General features: G+C 46.9%; 1 protein-coding gene across 3 annotated transcripts in view; it reads left to right on the forward strand.

The window, feature by feature from the left end:
* Pacs1 (phosphofurin acidic cluster sorting protein 1) overlaps positions 1-26,176 on the forward strand; it is a 122,237-nt gene that overhangs the window by 94,468 nt on the left and 1,593 nt on the right. For 2 of the 3 annotated variants that reach the window (XR_007213035.1, XM_048360896.1), the window contains exons 5-22: positions 2,636-2,780; positions 3,019-3,110; positions 3,193-3,273; positions 6,426-6,485; positions 7,143-7,303; positions 7,966-8,071; positions 11,701-11,781; positions 15,978-16,093; positions 16,225-16,360; positions 17,239-17,343; positions 17,971-18,077; positions 18,674-18,828; positions 19,022-19,132; positions 19,859-19,961; positions 20,632-20,674; positions 21,398-21,440; positions 21,721-21,856; positions 23,689-23,915. Coding sequence is in view for 2 of the 3 variants with exons in the window: in XM_048360896.1 (XP_048216853.1) it covers positions 2,636-2,780; positions 3,019-3,110; positions 3,193-3,273; positions 6,426-6,485; positions 7,143-7,303; positions 7,966-8,071; positions 11,701-11,781; positions 15,978-16,093; positions 16,225-16,360; positions 17,239-17,343; positions 17,971-18,077; positions 18,674-18,828; positions 19,022-19,132; positions 19,859-19,961; positions 20,632-20,674; positions 21,398-21,440; positions 21,721-21,856; positions 23,689-23,915 (2,008 nt within the window). In the remaining variant the exon portion in view is untranslated. The remainder of the gene's footprint in view (positions 1-2,635; positions 2,781-3,018; positions 3,111-3,192; positions 3,274-6,425; positions 6,486-7,142; positions 7,304-7,965; positions 8,072-11,700; positions 11,782-15,977; positions 16,094-16,224; positions 16,361-17,238; positions 17,344-17,970; positions 18,078-18,673; positions 18,829-19,021; positions 19,133-19,858; positions 19,962-20,631; positions 20,675-21,397; positions 21,441-21,720; positions 21,857-23,688; positions 23,916-26,176) is intronic. The other variant, XM_048360897.1, reaches the window with a different exon arrangement.

Here is a 26,176-nt window from a genome sequence, read left to right on the forward strand (position 1 = left end):
TTGTTTTTTTTTTTTTCTTTTTGTTGGTCATGGGACTTGAACTCCAGGCCTGGGCATTGTCTCTGAGCAATTTTTGTTCAAGGTTAGTGCTGTACCACTTTTTTTTTTTTTTGGCCAGTCCAGTGCTCAGGGCCTGAGCACTGTCCCTGAGCTTCTTTTTGCTCAAGGCTAGCATTCTACCACTTCAGCCACAGCACCACTTCTGGCTTTTTGTATATATGTGGTATGGAGGAATTGAACCCAGGGCTTCATACATGCAAGGCAAGCACTCTACCACTAGGCCTTTTTCTGAGCTCTGGCTGCTCTACCACTTTGAGCTACAGTACCACGTCTGGGTTTTTGGTGATTAATTGGAGATATAAGAGTCTTACAGTGGCTGGGAATATGGCCTAGTGGCAAGAGCGCTTGCCTCCTACACATGAAGCTCTCGGTTCGATTCCCCAGCACCACATATATGGAAAACGGCCAGAAGGGGTACTGTGGCTCAGGTGGCAGAGTGCTAGCCTTGAGCGGGAAGAAGCCAGGGACAGTGCTCAGGCCCTGAGTCCGAGGCCCAGGACTGGCCAAAAATAAATAAATAAATAAGAGTCTTACAGACTTTCCTGCTCATGCTGGCTTTGAATGGTGATCCTTAGATCTCAGCTGCATGTTTTCTGTCATATGTAGAAGTTAGATCTAAAATACACCAGGATATGATAAAGTATATAGGACTCAAGGCATTTAAACACAGTGACACCAAAGGAGGATACTCAGAGGAGGAACACAAAGGCACAATGCTATGTGCCTCTAGTCATATAAAATAATATTTATTCAGATGAGCTCCGGGAAATGGAGAGAGAGAGAGATCTGTTTTGAAATCTATTTTGAGACTGCCTATCTTTTTCACTAAGTAATTTTAGCATCTTTCCCTTTGTTTTGCCTGACTTGGTTTATTATTCTGAAACTTGCCAGACTGAATTTCTAATCCCACCATTCCTCCTGTATTTCCGGTTAGCTTTCTTTGGTAAACCAGAGAATTCACTCCTCCATTTACCCATTGATTCACTTATTTATTTATATCAGTTATAGATTTGTGGGTTCCTCTTTTATTTGATGGGGTTTAATCTGCTATTATATGCGACTGTCGCGTGTGTGTGCGCGCGTGTGTGCACACGCACCAGGTGTGAGGCTTGAACTCAGGGCCTGGCACTGTCCTTGAACTTTTGTACTCAATAATAATGCTCTACCATTTGAGCTACAGTTCCACTTCTGGTGTTTGATGGTTAAATGGAAATAAGAGTCTCATACTTTGGGGCTGGGTACTGGTGGCTCACACCTGTCATCCTAGCTACTCAGCAGGCTGAGATTAGAGAATCACGATTGAAAGCCAGCCCAAGCAGGAAAGTCTGTGAGACTTGTGTTAACCACCAGAAAAATGCAAGTGATGCTTTGGCTTAAAGTTGTAGAGTGCTAGCCTTGAGCCAAAAAAAGCTCAGGAATAGCACCCAGGCCCTGAGTTCAAGCCCCAGAAGGAACAGAAATAAAAATAGATAAGATAAGATAAATAGAAAAAAATGTGTGGTCCTAGTAGAATATGTGAGATAGTCTTGGCCTTTCTTTCCATCCTCACCAGGTTTTGTTCCAGGATACATGAATTAATATACACACTCACTGCCATAGCTGTGTCAAACCCACTATTTCCCCTTATCACCAAGACAGCTTACTGCTCAGAAACTGGGGGTATGACACAAGTGGTAGAGAGCCAGGTATGGAAAAAAACAAAACAAGTAAGAGCTCCAGGCCAAGAGTTTAAGCCCAATAGTGGGGTACACACTTGTGTGGACACACACACACACACACACACACACACCTGCTCTCTGTGAAGAGACATGGACTCCCAAATCAAGAGATTATCAATCATTTCCAATCTCAAGCTTCAGTTGTAATCTTTAAGTACAGGCCCTGACCAGCAAGCTGACAGATCAGAGATTCTTTTGCTTGTTTGTTTGTATTGAGATGAAGTCTCCCTATGTTGCCCAGGATAACCTCAAAGTCCCAAGCTTGAGTCTGTGATTTCCTACTCAAAGCATCCCTCCCAGTGCCTAACTTGGAGTTTTAAAATAAGACTTGAAGTTAGGCATACCTCTAATCCTGTAATCCTTCTCTGAAGTCTGAGAAATTCTATGAGAATCCATCTCCCACTAACCAGAAAAATACCTGATGGGAGGCATGGCTCAAGCTATAGAGTACCTGTCTTGGAGTTTCAAAGTAAGACTTGAAGTTAGGCATACCTGTAATCCTTTTCCAAAGGCTGAGAAATTCTATGAGACTCTATCTCTCATTAACCAGAAACATGCCTGACTGGAGGCATGGCTCAAGCTGTGAGAGTTACAGCTGTGAACAAGAAAGCCAAGTGTGAGGCCCTGAGTTTAAGCCCTGGTACCAACACACACACACACACACACACACACACACACACACACACACACACACACACACAAAGTAAGACTTAGAAGGCAGTAATGTAATGGCATAGATTTGAAAGTCAGTGATATTAGTAGCATTGACCTTGGTTTTTGTGTTCACTAGGATTTATGAAAATGGCAATCCTGTGATCTATTTAGTAAGGCATTTCCACTGAACTTTTTACTTACAGGTTATGCAACATCCCAATGAAGGTGCTCTGGTGCTTGGCCTGCACAGCAATGTGAAGGATGTCTCTGTACCTGTGGCAGAAATAAAGATCTACTCCCTGTCCAGCCAGCCTATTGACCATGAAGGAATCAAGTCCAAGCTATCTGGTAAGGTTCATGAAAAATAAGATAATCCTTGCCCTGAGCTCTGTCTTAGGAAAACTGAACAAGGCAAGCCTGAAATGTTGCCAAGCAAGAAAGGCTCGGAATTCCTGAAAATGAAGCGTGGCCATGGAATGGCTGTGGCCTTTCTCTCCAGCCCAGTTGTATTGATTCCTATCCTTCCAAGGCTCATAGGCCCGATCTTCCATAGGGCAAGGCTATCTTACCACAGTTTCTCTTCCAGATCGCTCTCCTGATATTGACAATTATTCTGAGGAAGAGGAAGAAAGTTTCTCATCAGAGCAGGAAGGCAGCGACGACCCATTACATGGGCAGGTAACCTTCCATAGCCCCTCCTTTTGAGTGTGTGAGAAACTTCTAGGATTTTCCAGCCTAATTCTGTCCCCTGCCCACTCAGGACCTATTCTATGAAGATGAGGATCTGCGGAAAGTAAAGAAGACACGGCGAAAACTGACCTCGACTTCAGCTATCACGAGGGTGAGCTTCCTAGGTCCTGGATCTGACACAGCTTAGATTTTCTTCTTTTTTTTTTAATTAAATTTTATTGACAAGGTATTGTGCAAAGGGGTACAGTTACATTATAAAACAGTGAATACATTTCTTGTGATTATCTTACACCCTTATTTTTTTTCCCTTCCCTAGATCAGGTAGGCATATATATAACATCCAGTGTACCAAAATCATATACAGTAACCACGTAGGGTACGCCACAGGAAATTTACCTAGAACTTTAAAGATAACATCAACAGTAGAATCCTCCTGTGTCCTTCTCTTGGAGTTGTTTTTGCTTGTCCTCGTATTATATGGTCATGTGTACATAGCTGTTGAGCTATTGTGATCCACTGACAGGTTTATTCTAGACCTTTTTATGTTTAGTAGTTGTTTGGTTTTAGATACATAATGTAAAGTCACTGACCCAAACATGTGGAAATACCATTTGAAAAGAAGTTTGTTGTTTGGCAGACCTGTTCTCTACTGTCCTCCTCCCTCCCTGTCATATATCAAGGTCAGCTGAGATTTTCAATCTGGGTTAGGAGGGGTGTAGTACATTCAGACTTCAGGGAGTTGGCACAGCCTATACCATCCACTAAGAATTGGTGTGAGACAGGCACTTGTGGTTCATGTTTATAATTCTAGCCGCTCAAGAGACTGAGGTCTGGGCTGGGAATATTGCTTAGTGGTAGAGTGCTTGCCTAGCATGCATGAGGCCCTGGGTTCAATTCCTCAGCACCACATAAACAGAAAAAGCCAGAATAGCCCTGTGGCTCAAGTGGTAGAGTGCTAGCCTTGAACAAAAGGAAGCCAGGGACAGTGCTCAGGCCCTGAGTTCAAGCCCCAGAACTGGCAAAAAAAGAAAAGAGAGAGAAAAAGGAGGGAGGAAGGGAGGGAGGGAAAGAAGGAAGGAAGGAATTGAGCCAGGCAACAGTAGCTCATCCTTGTAATCCTAGCTACTCAGGAAGCTACGTTTTGAGGATCACAGTTCAAAGCCAACCTGGGCTTTGAGTCTATGAGACTCTATCTCCAATTAACCACCAAAGGCCAGAAGTGGATCTGTGGCTCAAGAAGGAAGGAAGGAAGGGAGGAAGGAAGGAATTGAGCCAGGCAACAGTAGCTCATACTTGTAAGTCCTAGCTACTCAGAAAGCTAAGGTTTTTTTTTGTGTTTGTTTGTTTGTTTTTGGCCAGTCCTGGGCCTTGGACTCAGGGCCTGAGCACCGTCCCTGGCTTCTTCCCGCTCAAGGCCAGCACTCTGCCACCTGAGCCACAGTGCCCCATCTGGTCGTTTTCCATATATGTGGTGCTGGGGAATCGAACCGAGAGCTTCATGTGTAGGAGGCAAGCACTCTTGCCACTAGGCCATATTCCCAGCCCCAGGAAGCTAAGTTTTGAGGCTCACAGTTCAAAGCCAACCTGGGCTTTGAGTCTGTGAGACTCTATTTCCAATTAACCACCAAAGGCCAGAAGTGGATCTGTGGCTCAAGTGAATAGATCACTAGCCTTGAGCAAAAGAAGCCCAGGAACAGCACCAAAGTCCTGAGTTCAAGCCTCAGGACCAACACAAGAGAGAGGGATAAAGGAAGGGAGAAAGGGTTCGAGAAGAAGGAGGAAGGAAGAAAAGAGAGGAGGAGAGAGGAGAGGGAGGGAAGGGAAGGAAGACTTATGGCCATAAGGTAAGTTAGAGAGCTCAGTGCAAAGACAGGACAAGAAGGCTGGACAGTACCACTGGAGAGCTCTAATGTCTAGTGACTCCGACTCAGCAAATAACTGTGACACAGTTATCAGACAAAATGTCCAGAAAGAGTTTTTTTAAGACAGAGCTTCATCAGGTGGTATTGCTGAAAGCAATTGTATAAGACCCAGTGTAGGGCTTGGGATATGGCCTAGTGGCAAGAGTGCTTGCCTCATATACATGTAGCCCTGGGTTTGACTCCCCAGCACCACATATATAGAAAACGGCCAGAAGTGGCGCTGTGGCTCAAGTGGCAGAGTGCTAGCCTTGAGCAAAAAGAAGCCAGGGACAGTGCTCAGGCCCTGAGTTCAAGGCCCAGGACTGGCAAAAAAAAAAAAAGTCCCAGTGTAGAGATGTATGTCTCTATGTTGGTTTGGGGTGCTTGGGGGGATTTTTTGCTTGTCTGCTTGTTTGTTTATTGGTCCTGTGTGCTGTCCCTGAGTTCTTCAGCTCAAGGCTAAGGCTACTTCTACCACTTGCACCTCAGCCCTACTTCCAGTTTTTGAGTGGTTAATTGGAGATGAGAGTCTCTCAGGACTTTTCTTCCCAGGGCTAGTTTTGAACCAGGATCCTCAGATCTCAGCCTCCTGGGAAGCTAGGTTTACAGGCCTGAGTTACCTGCACCAGCTGGGTTTTTTTTTTCCTGTTTTTCTGTGTTTTTTTGTTTGTTTAACAAGCAATGGATTTCTCAGTTGAGGATTAGGGATTGAGTGGATATTGTGAGGCTAGAGAGATAAGACTGGCCCTCACAGACGTTTATAGACCTGACTCCTAAGCTTTGTTCTCTAGAAAAAGGGCCAACCAGGAGTGTTAAATTGGGGCTATCGATTATATTTGCCTCTGGAAAGACCACAGGGAACCCAAGGGAAAATAACTGGACACTGGGCGGGTGGAGAGAAGGCAACTGCAGTGACCCAGAGAGCTGTGAAGGAAAGGCAGTGGTATTACACGTAAGAAGACAGGAGTTCACCAGCACAGGCTGAGAGCGTGGCAGGGGGAGGCTCCAGGTACAGCTTGAATTGGCTGGGTTGGTGGTGCTGCTAACTGGGATGATAGTGAAGGAGGAGAGGATGAGTGCTACTCTGAGCTGTTAAGTGTATATATGTACAGGGCTAGATGGAAGGACAAGCAGGTAAGGGGCTGGAGGTGCAACCTGGAAGTTACCTGCAAGTGGAGATCCTGGGGACAGAAGAGATCTCCTTCAGCTACACCTGGAGCTCTGAGAACTGCACTGGCTCTGGCTTGTCTTTCCAGAGGTTTTCAATGTGGGAGCAAGAACTATGTTTCCTTTCTTTCTTGTCCTTTCATAGGTCCCTGCTAGGATAGGCTCATGAACTGTTTATTGACGATAACCATGAGTAGATGTTGCCTGAGAACTGTTCTCCACTTTATCCCCACAGCAACCTAACATCAAACAGAAGTTTGTGGCCCTCCTAAAGCGTTTCAAAGTTTCTGATGAGGTATGACTCCCTTACTTCCAAGTTTAATGATGAGTAGAATTCCCACAGCTTCTCTTCACACCTTCTTCCTGGGTGACCATGTGATGTCACATTTCTGTAGTAATAGTCCCTGCCTCCTCTTCATGTCTAGTTGACCTCCAGGGGAGGAGGCAGCTGGAGATAAACTCTGTGCTGTGTGAAAAGAAAATGAGGGCTTCACATGTAATGTGTAGTTCCATGGCATTCAGAGACAGGGCAGCTCAGTTGAACTTAACTATTGGTTAAGCAGCGAAGCCTCTGGCATGGGATGACGATGGACAGGGTTATTGTCCTCTGTGGGCTTCAGAGAAGAGCAGACTGGCCTGTCAGACTCACCTTTTGGGTTTTCTTGCACCCATTCCATAGAAGAGCCAGAGCTCTTCCTCCTGGTGAAGGACCTGCCTGGTGTGGATGTCAGGAGGAAATGAGGGAAGATGACCTCTCCTGTCAGGGTCACTTGCTGTTAGGGTCAGACCACAGAAAGGATGTGACAACCACGCCAATGAATGTGCCATTATGTTTTTTCTCTTTAAAGGGAGTACTGGGGAAGCCAATTGACATCTGGCCAGGGGGGGAAATGCTCATCTTAATTGTTAATTGAGAGTACCCAAAAGTCAAAGGTCCTTTTTCCTTCCACAGGTTGGCTTTGGGCTGGAGCATGTGTCCCGGGAGCAGATTCGGGAAGTAGAAGAGGACTTGGATGAACTGTATGACAGTCTAGAAATGTACAATCCCAGTGACAGCGGCCCTGAAATGGAGGAGACAGAGAGCATCCTCAGCACCCCAAAGCCCAAGCTCAAGTGAGGCCCAGAGCTCTCCGTAGGCTTCCTTCCAATACCTCTCCTCCCCAGGCCTAGTGTTCCCCACACCCTCCCTCATTGCCCTATTCAGAAAATCATTCTTTTGGGTGGGGGGGATTGAGGATATGAACTGGAGGTTGAACTCAGGACCTCACACTTGCTAGGAGGCACTCTGCCGCTTGAGCCACACCTCCAGGGCCTTTTTGCTTTCTTTATTTTTCATATAGGACTTCATGTTTTTGTCCAGGTCTGACTTCAGATTGTGGTCCTCCTACCAGTGCTTCTCTAGCTGGGTTTACAGGCATAAACCATCACAACTGGTTTATTTGTTGAGAAAATGGGATCTTGCTAACTTTTTCCCTGGGCTGGCCTCAAACCACCATCCCCTGGATCTCTTAACTCTGAGAAGCTGTGATGCTTCATCCTTTGCTGGCTTCCCTGGGCAGAGATGAGTTTTTGTCTGTGACAAAAAATCCTGATAGTACTCTCCCGAAGTTCCTGCACCCCAGGCTCTGTTCCCTACCCCCACAGCACCCGTCCTCACCAGCGTCTCAGAGGCCCAGGCTGTTGACCTGCCTTGAGCACTAGCTCCACTCAGCTCTTGAGAGCTGCTGTCCTGAGCCATGGTTGCCACTGACCCTGGCTGTGCTTCTTCGCCGTAGGCCCTTCTTTGAGGGGATGTCGCAGTCCAGCTCACAGACGGAGATTGGCAGCCTCAACAGCAAGGGCAGCCTCGGAAAAGACACCACCAGCCCTGTGAGCAGACCGGTGGCAATGAGGGGTGGGGCGAGGGACCTGGCCTGTTGGCTTTACACTCAAGGACCCTGCTTCTCTGAGCATGGCTCCTTCTGAAACTCCCAAGAGTAGCCTCAGTTTTCTTCCTCTCAGTACTAGGCTGAGGGCTTAGTGCTCAGAGGGCACTGCTATGTTTGGTCAGGTATTCCTTCCCTCCCACCTCAGAACCTTCCTTCTTTCCCCTGTCCATTACACAGTGGCTGAGAGTATATAACCCTGGGGAAGGCACTCATTCAGGGGGAAAGAATTCCACCTTCTGTGTTGGGAAATGAACAGATAGAAGGAGAAAGGGGCCCACACGGTCTATATAGGACATAAAAGTAGGTTTTACTGAGTGGAAATGTCGGAGATACAGTACCCTGCAAGAATGTAGAACTTAGTGGCCAGCTTTCCATTTGCCTGCTATGCAGAAGGGAAGAACTGTCTACTATAGCTCCCATCCCCCAGCAGCCAGGCACAGGCAGGAGCCTTGGTAGTGCCAAGCCTATCTCAGGCTGGGGAAGCTGTTTTTTCCTTTTGCTCACAACTAAAGGCAAGTGGACAAACACTTTAAGGCCTCCTGTTGCTGCTTTGGTGACAGATGAGGTGTACAGCCATTTATTCATCCAAGGGAATACACAGTTCAACCTGAAAATAGGTATTGATTGCAAGGAGATGATCAGAAGGTGTGAGGCACTCCATCTGCTGAAAAAGTCTGTAGCTGGACTGGCTCCAGTCCTGAGTGTGCAAACCACCACCTCACAGGGGTATCTTGACAGCTGCCTTTCTTCTTGCTGTCACTAGGTGACACTGTCCCCTAGTTTTTCCCTCTTCCTGGTTAAAGCACAGCTGGCCACCAAGCCCACCAAGAATTGTATCAGGGGTGTTAGTGAGGACATGCAGAAAAGAAAACTGCAACTCCTACCCAGAATTCCCTCGAGGAAAAGCCTGACTCCTGCCATTTCAGATCTGCACCTCCCCATCCCTGCTTCATAGTGATCTGTAGGAGCCCCAGGCCACAGTTGATCAACTACTAGTGTTATGTTAGCATGTGGGTCCTAGATGCCTATCCTCACAGGAAACTTCAGAATGGAGTGGATCTTGTCAAATGTAACTGCCCCATGGACAGACTATTGGCACTACAGCTAGATTCATCTTCCATGGAAGAGTTGTTCTAGGAAGGTTGAGGGAGGGCTATTGCAAAAAAAAGTGTTCAGGGGATGCCAAACCGTGTACCATTGACATAAGATGTTAGCTGAGCCAGTGCCCAGGAAGCACTAAGCATAGCACCTACTATATTATAAACACCTGATAAATGCTAGTAAGTGTTGTATTTAAGTCAGCAGGGGGAGCTATTTCATAACTAAGTGTTTCTGCCACGACAGAATTAGGCTGTAGCTTGTACGGTGACATAATTGGGATGTAGATTTATAACATTAAGTGGGGGAAAATCACCTGATTCCTAGAGCCCCATTAGGTAAAGGTGTCAGCCTAGGAGATCAGTTAGCTCAAAGGTGAATGGACTGTTAGTCTCTACAGTGTAGAGATTTAAGGGCTCCCTGTTTAGAAAAAAAAATAATGTATTTATGCAAGGTGAAATGTCCAAATTTGAATTGTTTTGTTTTGTGAGTCAAGGTCTTGCTATTGTTGCCCAAGCTATCCTCAAACTCAGCCTTCTAAGTGCTTGGAGTATAGTCCAGTCCTATTCTGGCTCTGGCTCTGAGTTTGAATCGTAACTCCATCATTCCACTGACTGACATTGGACAAATTCCTCCTCCATTTCTTCATATGCAAAGTAGGTGTAAAAAGCCCAAGACTGTGTGGAGATGCAGTGAGATATTGTTGGTCAGACCTGTAGTGAGGGACATGCTGATGGATTGCTTTACTGCTTGGGAACGTGTAGTATGTGTACACTGCTGTTGCTTTTACTTTGGAGAAATTTCAGTTTTTGATTCCTAAAGTTGACAAAATCTAGATGCCTTTTATGTGAATGCATCAAGTTCTGATTCCCTTGGCCAGACTGTAGACTCCGTTGTTCCCCTGCTGAGATTTCTATTTTGAGAAAAGCCCCATATGTCTTGATGTGGGTGTGGAACTATGGAATCTTTTGGTCTGAAGATGCTTTAAGACCAGTAGAACAACAAGACTGTGTTTTTAGGTGGAGAACTTCCAGGCGGATAGGGAGAAGCATTCAACAATACATATGTAAGGCTCTGTACTTACTGCCTTACCTAGGTAGCCTCTCTTCCCAATGCTGATCATTGTTGCTTATTTACTTACTTTTTTTTCTCTTTTCTTTTTGTGGGGGATGAAACTCAGAGCCTTAGGCTTGCTAAGCAAGTGCTCTACCCTTGAACTACATAATCAGCCTCTTCCTTTCCTCTCCTTTTTTGGTTTGGGTTTTCAGGAGTTTTCACCTAGAGTCCAGACTTCTGTCTGTTGCACTGTTCACAGAGCACAGTCAGTATTATTGTTAGAGGCTGTACTTCATTACACATAGTCTTCATTAGTTTCCATTGCCTATACTTGCTATACACTGTTGGTGCTTCAGAAGGCACTGCTAGTGCCAAACAATTAGACATAGCTGGAATGCTGTTTATCCTCACAGCAGGTCTGGGGGTGAGTGTGGGGGGAAGCCCTTTGGAAGGCTGGAGGCAGCCTGTTCTGCCTGGTTGTGAGTCATAACATAGATCAAGATGTCTTAAGCCCTGAGGTTACAGGATCTAGCTAAGGTGTGTTAGATTTGTCTTGAAGATTACTTTGGATAGTAGTTCTCCACTGGGGATGACTTCTCCTTTCAGGGAATACTTGTCAATTATTAGAGGCATTTTTAGTTATATCCAATAAAAAAGGCTGCTATTAGCATAGTTTTACTAATTTATTCAAATAAACAACTTCACGAATGAGAGGAAATGGGATATCCTGCATATTTTCTGCCTCCTTTGGTCCCTTAGGAGAAAGATAATCATTGAGTCCAACGCCTTACCAACAGCCCCAGCCCACAACCCAAGCTACTCATGACTGACTTTGATGTCTACTCAGACAGAATCCATATTAGCAGATTGGATGATCTGGTTATGTGTCTATGCCTACAAAATAAACTTGCTATTTATGAGAAATGCCAGTAAGATTTGAGACAAATGGAGAATTCATACTATGCATCTTTTTGCTTATATGTTCTGTTAGTGGACTTCCCGAATATTTCTACCAAGCAAAAAACACATGCTTACTATGGATAATTTCAGAATGAAAGACCTGAATTATGAGATTCTCCCTTGTCTAACAAGCAAAGGTGGCACCATATGTCTTTTAGGGCAAGAATGTTCACTGAATCAAGGACTTTATGGATCTCATAGCAAGCCTTCAAACTTTGAGCCCCTCTTCCCTAGTGACATTTGTGAATCATAATTTCTGGGTTCTCTCTGTGTCTTTGATCTACTGATTTTAAAAAACTGATCTTTTGAAACTTAGTTTTCATAAAATATCTCCCCTTATAAGATGAAAACCCTAAAGGATAAGGACTAAGTGAAAATATTTTAAGCTTCTTAGATACCTTGTAAAACAAGTTAGAGTGATGGTTTTTGTTTTTTTATCAGTGATAGAAATAATTATAATTTTTGCAGATGGAATTGGCTGCTCTAGAAAAAGTCAAATCTACTTGGACTAAAAACCAGGAAGACAGCTTGACTGAAACAGATACTCTGGTATGTATGGTTTCATTTCCTATCTTAGTTACTCAAATAATCTTTGTACCCTTAAATATATATATGCAATCTCTATGTATCACCTTTATAATAACAAAAATTACAAAATACATATATATATATTCATGTATATGTGTACGTGCATGCGTATGCAAGAGAAGCTGGGCAACAGTGGCTCACACCTGTAATGCTACTCAGGAGCTTCTCAGGAGGCTGAAATCTGAGGACTGTGGTTTCAAACCAGTCCCCCCACCAGGAACATCATGAGACTCCTATCTCAATTAACCAACAAAAAAAAAACAGAAGTGGAGCTCTGGCTCAAATGGTAGAGCACTACTAGCCTTGAGTATAAAAGCTCAGGGACAGTGCCCTTGCCCTGAGTTCAAGCCCAAGGACCAGCACCCAAAGAACAAAAATACTTTCAGAACCACCTTGGGAAGTATACCTAAATTTGTAGACTTGACAATGACCTTCCTTTTCTTTCTTCTGAAATCTTTACCACCCAAGGACTAGAACCTAGCCTAGAGATTAGGTCATTCCTCAAACCAGAAAGGTCCCACTCTGCCTTTTATTTATTTTTAAGAGAAAGAGAGCGAATAGTCCAGGGCTTGAACTCAGACCTCATATGCAATGTTTTTTGGTTTGTTTTTTTTTTTGGGGGGGTGGGGCTGTTTTGTTTTGGTTTCTGGTCCTGGGGCTTTTTTTTTTTCCCCCCTCTAAGCTAGCATTCTACCACTGAAGCCACAGTTCCACTTCTGGCATTTTGTTGGTTAATTGGAGATAAGACTGTCAGACTTTCCTGCCTCGTCTAGCTTTGAACTGCAATCTTTAGATCTCAGCCTTATGCTTAGCTAGGACTTTAGGCATGAGTCACCAGCACCCATTTCTTACTCAGTTTTTCGCTCATGACTATCACTTGAGTCACACCTCCAACCCACCACTAATTTTTACTGGTAAGTTGGAGATTCGTGTCTTACATTTTTCTGGCCAAGCTGGTTTTGAACACTGATCCTCAGATCTCAGCCTTCTGAGTAAGATTACAGGTGTGAGCCGCTAACACCTGGCTTTTTTTTAGCACACATTAGCTATGCACAGGGGGATTTCACTGGCAATTCCACAAAAGTGGTACAGTATATTTCAATCAGTTTTCCCCTCTCTACAACTCATTTCCCATTCTGCCTGTTTAACTAGAGCTATCAAATGCTAACTTGGAGCGGGTGCTGGTAGCTCATCACTATAAGGCTGAAATTTGACGGTTCAAAGCCAGCCCAGGCAGGAAAGTCTGCAAGACTCTTAGCTCCAATTAACCATCAAAAAAGCCGAAAGTGAAGCTGTGGCTCAAGTGAAAGAATACAAGTTTTGAGCAGAAAACCTCAGGGACAGTACCCAGGCCCTAATAAGTTCAAGCCCCAGGACCAGCACACATACAAAAAAGCTAATTTGGATAAATTCTTATTATCACCTGCCTTTCCTTCCAAGAACAACAATGAATGTCTTCCCTTGAAAACCCATTCCTTTCTTCTTGGATGTTGCTCTTTCAGTGGCCAGGTAGTCCACATTGTATCTCTGTGTGCATGAGCCAGGCACCTGAGGCTCAGTCCTGTAATCCTAGTAACTCAGGAGACTGAGATCTGAGGATTGAGGTTCAAAGCCAGCCCAGGCAGATGAAAGTCTGGTGAGACTCTTATTTCCAAAAAAACTACCTAAAAGCTCCAAGTGGAGCTGTAGCTCAAGTGGTAGACTACCAGCCTTGAGTGAGAACAAGCTTAGGGTCAGCACTCAGGCCCTGAATTCAAGCCCCATGATGACACACACACACACACACACACACACACACACTCTCTCTCTCTCTCTCTCTCTCTCTCTCTCTCTCTCTCTCTCTCTCTCTCTCTCTCTCTCTCTCCACTGTTGCTGGTCCTCTCCTTCCTCACAGGAGCAAGCCAGAGCTTGTTCAAGAGTGAGATTGAATTGATGTGAGATTCCCAGTCACATTAAACCTTGAAATACACACACATTTACTGCGTACCTAGTGGTGCCAAGCATAGCAACTACAAAGAAGGCCCCTCTCCAGGGGAAGTCATCTGTGCATACCTGGAACAAGGCTCTGTGGAGGCAGAGGGAGGTACAGGAGATGCAGACTGGAGAGACATCTGCTGGCTCACCCTGAAATTTATCCAGTGGATTGGGGGGGCTGGACACCAAGCTAGGACTTTACAGAATACCATCTGGGGTGTGGTATGTGTGAGCCTCATGGTAAGACCTTCTGGTGGTTGAGTGGAATCCAAGGAAGAATTATTTTAGGCTTTCCTGTAGTAACTAATACCTATTTCTATATTATATCTTGAAAATGCCAAAACGTTAAGCATGATTCAAAGTTAATTTAAAATCTTTAATTAAAAAATAGTCTAAGTTATACTTTATTTTTCACCAGAAGGGTGAGTAAGCAGCCTTCACTCTTGTCCCTTCGCTGTCCATACTGTACATGAGCATTACTGTGATCTCCAAAATGCAATTGCAATTGTGTCAGTTCTTGTGTGCTGAAGAAAAGAAGTCAAATGCTAAAAACTGCAACCTATAGAATTACATTTATGGAGAATTCAGAACTCACAAAGTGGAAAAACTAATCTGTGATAGCAGAAGTCAGGGTACTTGGTATCTGCACAAGTAAGAAGCAGCATGGGGGACCCCTCAGTTGTGCTAAAATGTTCTTTGTTGATCTGGCTAATGGTCCCTAGGGCTATATGTACATAAAGTTTCAAATTCAGATCAGGTGCTGGTGCATGCTTATAATCTACTACTCAGGAGGCTGAGATCTGGGAATCACAGTTCAAAGCCTACTTAGGCAGGAAAGTTCACCAGACCCTTACCTCCAGTTAACCACCAAAAATACAGTAGTAGAGTTATGGCTTACATGGTAAAGTGCCAGCCTTGAGTGGAAAAAGCTAAGTAATAGCACCCAGGGCCCTGAGTTCAAGTCTTATTATAGGCACAGTAAATGAGTGGATGAATGTTCACATTCAGGCTGGAATTGTAGCTCGGGAGTGGTAGTGCCCTTGCCTAACATGCACAAAGCACTGGATTCATATTTTAAGTACTTCAAAGAAGGTATTCCTCAATGAAAACATTTTAAAAATATGAACAGGTGCAGAGAAATGAGCAGATATGTAGCTTACCTGTAGAGCAGAGTCTTCAAGTGGAGAGAGCATGAGGAAAATGAAGGAATAAGGATATTATCTTAGAAAGGTGGACCAGGCCAGGTCAGGAGACCTCAAATGCCCACTGAGGCAGTGTGAAGCTGTTCACCTGTTAGAATCATGTCCTGATATAATTGCCGTTTTGCTTTGGGAAGACAGCTTGATGTAAGTAGGCAGGACAATTTGAGGTTGGGGAGAGAGGCTCATGAAGGTTGTTGAAATTAGATGGGCATAGTGCTGCATGCCTGTAATCTTAGTACTCAGGAAGTTGAAGCAGGAAAATAGAGAGTTTGAAGCCAGTTTGGCTACATTAAAAAGATCTCATATCCAAGACTTTTTTTTTTTTTTGCCAGTCCTGGGCCTTGGACTCAGGGCCTGAGCACTGTCCCTGGCTTCTTCCCCTTCCTGCTCAAGGCCAGCACTCTGCCACCTGAGCCACAGCGCCCCTTCTGGCCGTTTTCCATATATGTGGTGCTGGGGAATCGAACCAAGAGCTTCATGTGTAGGAGGCAAGCCTCTTGCCACTAGGCCATATTCCCAGCCCCATATCCAAGACTATTGAAAGTGCTCTAGGAAAGGCAGGGGCCTAGACTCATAGGGTAGGAGGAGGGGATGGGCATGAGGGTGCTGAGGAGTGTGGTCAGGAAAGTAGGTAGGCAGTAGCCGTACCTAGGAAGGAAGCTGCAGTTCCAGGGTAGATGCAGAATGGCTCTAGTCAACATGAGCAATGCAGCTACCAACCTCTCAGATTCTCCAGGACTCAAGCCCTGGGGAAATGTGGAGGCCAGAGCTGGACAAGAATGCATAGCGCCCGTGACAGACAGTAGGAAAATTCAAGTTAAAGAACAATTTTCCCATTAAGCTAAAAGAGTTTTTATTTTTAGACCATGTGCTTCTAGGAAGACAGGGTACATGACTCCTAGTTGGGGGGTGGGGGGGTTCTTGGCAATGCTCTAGAGGTCAGTGGGTGAAAGGTAACCTTTGCTTCTTTCTTCATGGCAGGAAATCACTGACCAGGACATGTTTGGCGATGTGAGCACAAGTCTGGTTGTTCCAGAGAAAGTCAAAACACCCATGAAATCCAGCAAAACAGATCTACAGGGCTCTGCCTCCCCCAGGTACTCCAGACTTACAGGGAAGCAGGTAGTATAGGACAGCAGGCTTACCTGGTGCTAGCTCCTAGGGAGGGCGTGGGCTGGTGTAGCTTTGGGGTTGAGGGACTGTGTAACCCTCTCATGTTCTCCATCAGCAAAGTGGAAGGAACACACACTCCCCGGCAGAAGAGAAGCACTCCTTTGAAGGAACGACAGCTCTCTAAGCCACTGAGCGAGAGGACCAACAGCTCTGATAGTGAGCGCTCACCTGACCTGGGCCACAGCACACAGGTACTTAGAGTCCCCTGGCTGGCAAGGCCAGGTCCTCCAGAATACCTAGGCGTTAGTCTCTGTCTCTTGCCCTTCTTGGACAGCTAGACAGAAGAAAGAAGGAATATTTGAAATGTGCTGTATATAAAAGACTTGATGGAAGACCTAAGTTAGCCCACCATATTTATTTTTCACTGCCAGTGTGCAGTTGGGCTTCTGAGTGATTTGTGGGCACAGGAGAAGGCACAGGAATGCTGGCATTATCTCCCTGCCAGGGCTGTTTCCCACCACTCTTCATTCTGAGGGTGCTGGAAAAGAGCTGGAAAGAAACAAGACTTTGGGAGTATCCTCTCTGTAGGCTTGGCGAAGAGTCCCTAGCTGCAGGGCTGACGTTCCTTTCAAGTCTTAGAGTTAAGCAGCAAGTCTGCTCACTTCCATAATAAATACTGTGGAGAGAAAGGTTTGGATCAGTATGGCTTCCTGAGTTTGATGCTGTTACAGAGCTGCAAATGAACCTGAGACTAGAATAGCCAAGCTCCCTGGGAGAGGTATTGTCCTTCTTGTTAATCACTGTTCCTGAAATACCTTTGTTCACTGTGAGTTCCATGTAATGCCTCCACCCTCATTATTCCTCTCCCCACTGCCCTTGATGCCATTCTCAGAGAACTTGCTTGCTGCTCTCCTCTGCTCCTGCCATCCTGGCACCATATCTTTGCCTTGCAGACTGTCCCCAGCAGGACCCCACAATGACTCAGTCTGTTCTTCCTCATCTCTATTTTGGCCTAGGCAATGAGAGACTTGTCTCCTTTACACATTCCTGGTGTCTGCAATGTCTGAATACCTGTGCCGTGGGTTCTCCCCACCTTCACCCCTGGGTGCCTAACAGACACTCCTTACAGATTCCAAGAAAGGTGGTATATGACCAGCTGAATCAGATCCTGGTGTCCGATGCAGCCCTCCCAGAAAATGTCATCCTGGTGAACACTACCGACTGGCAGGGCCAGGTAAAGCACTGAGAACCTCAGCTCTCAACCAGAAAAGGTCTACAGATGGGGAAGCAAGAGAGTTAGCCCATCTCTAAGCCTCTCCTGAGCCAAGCCTAGAGCTCTGAGTTTCAGTTTAATTTCTTTCTTTTGTCCAATCTATGAATCCTTAGTCACTAACTTTTCTTTACCTCAGCTTCCTTATCTATTAAAAAAAAAAAGAAAGACCAAGCAATAAGCATTTGGTGTAGGCTACCCTTCTTCAACCCCCACCAGGATGCCAGGGGTTAGGCAAGCGCCTGCAGTAATACCAAGTGCTGTAAGACGCTAGGGGCTATCCCTGGTTTCTGTGATGGTGCTTGGATAGCAACAGAGCAGATCTGCCTGTCTCTCACCATCCACCCTCTGATACTCGGGTGTCAGAGGTACTAGACATAGGTGACATTTGAAGCCCCAAACCTCACCCCCCCTCCTTTCATACCCTGTCTCCATGAGGTCTGCCCTACCTTTTCCTGTTCTATGAGGTTCTGCCCCAGCCTGGCAACCTGATCACCTCTGCCCAGTGTTGCACAGAAGGCAGGATAGATAGGGCCTTGGCACTTGTGGGGACTTGCACTCACCTGCATCCCTGCCCTTTTCCTATCATAGTATGTGGCTGAGCTGCTCCAGGACCAGCGGAAGCCTGTCGTGTGCACATGCTCCACCGTGGAGGTCCAAGCCGTGCTGTCCGCCCTACTTACCCGGATTCAGCGCTAGTAAGTGCTCTGGCCTCTGACTTGCTATGTTGGAATTCCCTCCACCTCATGTTCATGCCCTGACTTGTAGGGTTGGCCCTCCGGGCTTCATCAGATCAGGGTATAGGTCAATGGGAAGCAGCAACAGGCTGTAGTACTCAGTATCCGGAGTAGACTGTTAACTTCTGAGCCTTCTGCCTCCTTGCCCAGACTCTTGCCTTGTCCCTTTCTTAAACTCATGATAAGGAAGAGAGGGTTTTAAAAAGATCTTTTACCTTGTAAGGGACTGCTTAATGATCAAGAATCAGTGCTTTCCTTCTCCAGGGCTTCTGAGAGACCTGGAATCCCCTCCCATGCATCAAAGAATGAGGCAACTCTAGCTGGCTGTGGGCCCAGCTAGCATTGCCTTAGGAGTCCCTGTCGCCCATCCCTGTCAGCCTTGGCCCTTCTTTCTTCTTCACGGGCAGATCTCTCCACCTTGCCTCCAAGTATTGCTTAATGGGTTTGCTTTCCTCTGTGGCTTGTTGAAGTATATGGAGTCAAAAGCTTAGGACCTTCCCTGAGCTGGATCCTGGTAGGCCCCAAGCATGGTGTGTGAAGATCCCCTTTCTCTCCAGCTGCAACTGCAACTCGTCCATGCCAAGGCCAGTCAAAGTGGCAGCCGTGGGAGGCCAGAGTTACCTGAGCTCCATCCTCCGGTTTTTTGTCAAGTCTTTGGCCAACAAGACCTCAGATTGGCTGGGCTACATGCGTTTCCTCATCATTCCTCTCGGTAAAGTTGTTCAACGTCCTGGAGGGTGTGGCAGACATGAGGCCTCTACAAGCAGATCTGATTCTGTGGCAGCATGGGGAGTTGATCCTAGGATAGACAGATCCGAGAAGACCAAAAGCCAGAGCCATGCCTGGGCCGGCTCCTCCTGCCATTCCACCCACTAACACACTCTCCTTCTCTGGTTTCCATCTAGGTTCTCATCCAGTGGCCAAATACTTGGGCTCAGTCGACAGCAGATACAGCAGCACCTTCCTTGATTCTGGCTGGAGAGATCTTTTTAGCCGCTCAGAGCCCCCAGTGTCAGGTAAAGGCCCTTGGTAAGGGAGTCCCTGCTGGGAGTGTATTAGCCAACCACTGCTGAAGGGGGCCCTTACCCTGTGGCCCACTGTCAGCCAGCCACTGTGCCAATTCACTTTCCTAGTGGGTGTCCATTGATGGAGACACATCCTATATAGCCCTCCCTTCTTCACCCAGCAGTAAGAGGCAATGCTGGGCTGGCAGATAAACCAGCCTGTAAAGATGAGCACAGGGCTGGGGATATGGCTTAGTGCTAGAGTGCTTGCCTAGCATGCATGAAGCTCTGGGTTTGATTCCTCAGCACCACATACACAGAAAAGCCTGGAAGTGGTGCTGTGGCTTGGCTCAAGAGTTAGAGTGCTAGCCTGGAGCAAAAAAAGAAGCCGGGGACAGAGCTCAGGCCCTGAGTCCCAAGCCCCAGGCCTGGCAAAAAAAAAAAAAAAAAGATTCTAAAGATGAGCAGAAAGTAGTCTCTAGATAAATGAGTGACACCAGACCAGCAGTATTCCTCCTGAACAGCCAGTGCTGGTAGTGGTAGCATCAGAGGAAGGCTGAGATACAGAATGAAGAAGACCATGCTTAAATATATGACTCCTTGGGCTCATAGCTAAGGGAACTTCAGAACCCTTTCTCTACCTCAGCTCTGCAGGTCCTCACCTGGGTCTTGGGGAGAGGGAGGAAGAGCCAAGTGTTTGCTGAGTTGGATGAGCACTTTCCCTCTGATTTATTGTAGAGTCACTGGATGTGGTAGGACGTGTGATGCAGTATGTGAACGGAGCAGCTGCAACACACCAGCTACCTGTGGCTGAAGCCATGCTGACCTGCAGGCATAAATTGTAAGTCTGGCTTTGGGAGATTTCTTTAAAATTTATTGGATGTGTCAGGGGCCAGGGTCTCATGCCTATATTCCTACCTACTGAAGAGGCTGAGATCTGTAGATCACAGTTCAAAGCCAGCCAAGGCAGGACAATCCTCTATAAGATTGATTGATACTTCCAATTAACCACCAAAAAAGCTGAAAGTAAGGCTGTAGCTCAAGTGGTAAAATGCTAGCCTTCAGCAAAAAAGCTCAAGGACAGTGCCCAGGCCTTGAGATCAAGCCCTAGCCCCAGCACCAAAACCAAATAGCATTAGGTAGTCTAGAGAAATCTTGAGACCTTCCATTTTTCACCTTCTCCATACTCCATTTCCTGTCATAGGAGCCCAAGAGATGTAAATATCTGTTCCTGCCTCCCATCTAGACATTCCCTTCATGTCCTGGGACTTCTTCAGCCTGGGTTTGGGTTAGCTATTTATTTCCCTGGTGACTGAAACCAACCAAGGAAGCAGGCAGTGTAGTTTGTAGTCATGTCTTTTCCCCTCAATCTATACACTCTTGCCTTCGTGTGACATGACAGGAATATGTGCTGGACTTCTCTGAGCCACAGAACAATGTGGAAAGCTTATTTCCCCAGTACTCTGTTCAGTTGAACCCACTAAATATAAAACTTCCCTGTCTCCCAACAGCCCTGATGAAGACTCCTATCAGAAGTTTATTCCCTTCATTGGCGTGAGTACTACCCTCCTCTGATCTCCCATCTTCCAGCCTTCCTGCCTTCCTTTTATACGTACAAATCACAGTTTGTCAGACTATCTAGAACAGGGCCTAATGAAGATGGAATTTTATCACACACATCCCTCCCCGCCCCCAAGGGCTACATACCTGGCAGTGCCTAGAGGCCGTGTAGGCTATTCCAGCTGGGAGCAGAAGTGCTCCTGGCATACCGTCCAGTGCCATAGAACAGTCCCCACACCACAGGATGCTGTTGCCCAAGGGCCAGTGGTGCCCTGCCCCTGGGGAGAAACACTGGTCCAGGACACACTAGGCTGTTCATCTTAGGGTCCTTCTTTCCCAATTCATGAACTGTGCACACATTGCTCACTGATGTTACGTGTTTATTTACCACCGTGGGAATGTCCAGAGTGACTTCTTCTGGCTCATGGACAAAGAGTAGCTTTTGAAAAGTAGAGCATAGTATTCCAGGAGAGGTCCTGGAATCGGGCCACTGAGTTAGGGGCTCTTCCTTTCTGAGTAGTAAATTTTGAAATAAAGGAGAAACTTCCTGGACATCATTGGTGTTGTTTTTTTTTCTATAACTCCTAAGCCAACTGGGTTGCTCCTGAAGTATGAAGATTTCCAGAGTCTATGACGAAACCCCATTTAGCTGTGTCTGCTCGGATTGGAGCTTGCCATCACGATGAAGGCCCTAATGAGTGTCCTTTTCCCCTCCAGGTGGTGAAGGTGGGCCTTGTTGAAGACTCACCATCTACTGCAGGTAAGCTTGGGCTCCTTTGCATCTCTGGATAAAAGGCAAAGGCTTTTTCCAGTCTTCTCTCTGGCCTAATGAGGCAGAAATTGAGGGCATTAGCTGTGGTGAGGAGGCACTTTAAACAGGAACGTGTTGGCCTCACTGCCATTGCAAGGGAGGAAAGCAGGAGGACCCTGAGGACCAAGAAGAAAGCAGCACTGCTTCTGGGAAGAGAACCTGCCTCATCCTTGCCACGGAAAGGCCAGGGGTGGCGGCCCCTGGTCAGCTGTGCTTGTCTCCCTGACAGGTGATGGGGATGACTCACCTGTGGTCAGCCTTACTGTGCCCTCCACATCACCGCCCTCCAGCTCAGGCCTGAGTCGCGATGCCACAGCCACCCCCCCCTCCTCCCCATCTATGAGCAGCGCCCTTGCCATCGTAGGGTAAGACTCTTGCCCACACCAGCCTTTTCCTACCTTGTCTGTCCTCCTTTCCCCTCAGTAGGGCCCAGCCACCGAGCTCACTTCGCAGGCATAGGACATTGGCCAAAGACGGCCACACTGGATCAGAATACAGAGGCAGGTTTCCTCTTCTGTGTGGTAGATGGGAAATGGTCTCACAGAGCTGTCAAGCAGCCTAAATGGAAACAAAGGGTCATTGTGGGGCACAGTGCTACGTAACACTTCCTGTGTACTAGTCTAAGGGACCTACAGATCTGATGGCTGGTGGTGCCTGCCCTCCTGAAGTTCAGGTTCTAGGTTGGGGCTGTGGTAAAGATGTGGCAGACTTCATAACTAGGATATTACAAGGAGTGTGTCTGTCTGTCTGTCTCTCTCTCTCTCTCTGCCTCTTTGCTCTCCCTTCTTTCTCTTCTCTCTCTCTCAACTCAGGGCCTCACATTTGCTAAGCACAGTCTACCACTTGAGCCACAGCCCTAACTTTTTTTTTTTTTTTTTTTTTTGGCCAGTCCTGGGCCTTGGACTCAGGGCCTGAGCACTGTCCCTGGCTTCTTCCCGCTCAAGGCTAGCACTCTGCCACTTGAGCCACAGCGCCACTTCTGGCGGTTTTCTGTATATGTGGTGCTGGGGAATCGAACCTAGGGCCTCGTGTATCCGAGGCAGGCACTCTTGCCACTAGGCTATATCCCCAGCCCCACAGCCCTAACTTTTGAGATCTCAGATATCCAAAGTTGAGGTGGAAGGCCAAGGGGCTCCCTTTTTTCCCCTGCAATGTGTAAGGAAAGGCGGATAATGACTGTCACGGGGCTGAAGGAGACCTCTAAATGAGAGATCAGGCCATGGATGGAACTAAAAGCAGAATCCTTTCTCCTCTACTTTGGCTTTTCCTCTTTCTTTGTGGCACTTGAGAGGGAGGCAGTGGTCAGTAGCTTTTCCAGAAGCACCCATGACAGTGTCATAGTCCCTAAAGAAAACCCCTGCTCTAGAGCTTAAATCCCAGTCCTTGTCTTTATGAATTTCTCCTGTTTTGTCTAGAAGGGACAGTGCGAGAACCTAGCCCCATTCCGCCCCCAGGGACCCAGCACTCCAGGCTTCTAAGGGACCTGTTTTTCCTAACTGCATGAAGGGTTTCTATCCAGCATAGATTTGGGGGTGATTGGACCAACTCTTACTTTGACCTCTTTTCTCATCCCACTTAAGCTTGTATTTTTTAATGGAGGCACTAAAATGAGGCAGGAAAAAAAAAGTCAGATGACTCTCATAACATAGGTACCTATTTTGTCTGACGCCTTCTTTCAAGAAAACACTCCTTTTCCCCTGAGAGCTAAAATTATCATAGAGCTAAAAGTGTCATACATAAGCAAAAGCATAGGGCAGCATCCATTGGCTCCCAAGGCTTCTCTGCAGTCACGGTGGTGCTTCTGCCCTGCCTTGCCGGCAGCTTCTCTAGCTCTCTGCCTGGCTTGGACTACAGCTGTTTTGTTTGCTCCCATGTATGCACATGTATGCACACATGCATCCACATCCACTCCTTCACCAGGGTTTCTCGTCTGCTTTCCTCGTCCTATGTTGGTTTCATTTTGTCCTCTTACTGTAATTTGGGCCTTTATCTTCTGGCTTTTCCCTCAGATGAGCCTGATTCTTCATCCCTTGAGAGTCTGCTTCATCATGGCTAAAGGGGACACAGAGCTCACTTTCAGCTCACTTTCTCCCCATCTCCTTCTCCCTGAGGCTGCCAGTCCCTCATCCCTCATGGGGCTCATGTAGTTAGCCCCTGAGGGCAAAGCTGACATCTTGTGTTCATTCCCCTTCTTCAGGAGCCCCAACAGTCCATACGGAGATGTGATTGGCCTCCAAGTAGACTACTGGCTCAGCCACCCTGCAGAGCGGAGGAGGGAAGGTGACAAGAGGGATGCCAGCTCGAAGAACACCCTCAAAAGTGTCTTCCGCTCGGTGCAGGTTTCCCGCCTGCCCCATGGTGGGGAAGCCCAACTTTCTGGCACCATGGCAATGACTGTGGTCACCAAAGAGAAAAACAAGAAAGGTCAGTTCCACCAGAGTCCAAGGAAGACCAGGGCCACCGGGACTCCCCTCCCCTCTCTTGGTCTGGAACAGAGTCTGTTTCTCGATGAGCGTGTGTCATGTAGTTGGCAGGGGCCAGTAAGGCAGTCCTATCTTATATGGGGGCATGAGCATTTGTCCATAATACAGGAAAGTGGGGTCCCAGCTTCTGAGCAGCAGCAGATGGTAGGATCAAGGCAATGTGGAAATCTGCTGAGCAGAGGATCTTAGGGTCACTACCAAATGGAAGAAGCTTCTCTGACTGCTGCCCTAAGTGGACTGAAGGTGTAGGAAGTCGATCTCCATGACCCAGTCTATAGTTACCACAGCCCAGGTGCAGAGAGCTCATTCCCAGTGCTTGGAGGCCAATCCAGAGAGGCATCCTGAGCAGAGAGACATGGTTGTCTTAAGAATAAAAAGGTACTTGCTGCTGGTGGCTCATGCCTGTAATTCTAGCTACTCAGGAGGCTGAGATCTGAGGATTGTGGTTCAAAGCCAGTCTAGGCAGGAAAGACCATGAGACTCAGCTCCAATTAATTACCAAAACTGATAGAAGTGGAGCTCTGGCTCAAATGGTATAGCACTGGCCTTGAGCAAAAGGAGTTCAGAGATAACACCCAGGTCCAGAGTTCAAACCCCAGGACCAGCAAAAAAAAAAAAAAAAAATACAATAAAAAGAATGAAGAGGAGCCAAGCATAGTGATATGTACCTGTGACCCCAGTTTTCAGGAGAATGAAGCAGAAACTGAAGCATACCTATAACTTCAATATTTGGGAGAATGAAGAGAGTTGTGTTTTTTTTTTTGGGGGGGGGGGGTAACCCAGGGCTTCATGTATACGAGGTAATCACGCTACCACTAGGCCATATTCTCAGCCCTGAAGGAGAGTTTTTGCTTTTTGCCAGTCCTGGGGCTTGAACTCAGGGCCTGAGTACTGTCCCTGGCTTCCTTTTGCTCAAGGCTAATACTTTACCACATGAGCCACAGCGCCACTTCCGGCTTTTTCTGTTTATGTGGTGCTAAGGAATCAAACCCAGGGTTCATGCATGCTAGCTAGGTAAGCACACTACCTAAGCCACATTCCCAGCCCCAGAGAGTTTTCTTTTTAAGGCGAGCCTAGACTATATGGCAAGGTCCTGTCTTAAATTAAAAAAAAAAAAAAATCGGGGCACTGGTGGTTCACTTCTAAAATCCTAACTACTCAGGAGACAGATCTGAGGATTGAAGCCAGTCTGGTTAGGAAAAACCATGAGGCTCTTACCTTCAATTACCCAGCAAAAAGCTACAAATAAGCCGGGCACCAGTGGTTCACACCTACAATCCTAGATTCTCAGGAGGCTGAGATCTGAGGGTCATGGTTCAAAGCCAGTCCTGCCAAGAAAGTCTATGAGGCTCTTATCGCCAATAAACCAGAAGAAAACTGAAAGTGGCGCTGTGTGGCTCAAAGTAGCAGACCACTAGCCTTGAGCACAACAGAAGCTCAGGGACTGCTCCCAGATCGTGCATTCAAGCCCCAGGATCAGGGCACACGCACGCACACACACAAAGCAATAGTGGGTAAGAAGAGCTGATTAAAGCACCACAAGCAGAGTTAGAGGGTGACTTCTGTACTTGGGATGAGTGAAACAGGAATTCCCACAGCTAGGCTACTGTTCAGGTAGTTTTCCACTCTCCAGCTGGCTGGACCCCTGCAGCTGTGGCTATGGCTACAGTAGCTGAGCTGTGTGAACCCCAGACCCAACCTCCCACAAGTACCCCAGAACGACTGCACCTCCTCCTGTGTGGGCCCCTTGACACTGGCAGTGACTATGCCAAAACCTACTAGACAGCACAGACCTGCACAGGTCCGGCAGCCCGGCAGCATCCCCCCAGCCCTGGCTTCTTTCCTGTAGCAGAGCAGGCCCACATAGCAGCCTGGCTAGTACACCTGCTGCTGTAGCACTCCTCAGCCAGAGGCCTATCCACCCAGGCAGGGAGGCAGACCTGCTCAAGGTGACTAGAACATTCCAGCTGGAAGGGGCTTCAGAACCAAGAGCCCTCACTGTACCAGCAAAGATAGTGAGGCCCTGGCAGAGGTACAGGATCTTTGCCAGTTAACTTGGGATCGTAGAGATATGATCAGAGTACAGGGAAGAGGCGGGCTTTTTACATATCACCCTCCCTGCCCCAGGAAAAGGGAGCAGAGGAGGCCACAGAGAGGGAATGGCTTCTTCCCCAGGACCGCAACAGGCTTTTCCCGCTGTTT

This window comes from Perognathus longimembris, chromosome 13 (assembly GCF_023159225.1).
Source record: "Perognathus longimembris pacificus isolate PPM17 chromosome 13, ASM2315922v1, whole genome shotgun sequence".
NCBI lineage: Eukaryota > Metazoa > Chordata > Mammalia > Rodentia > Heteromyidae > Perognathus > Perognathus longimembris.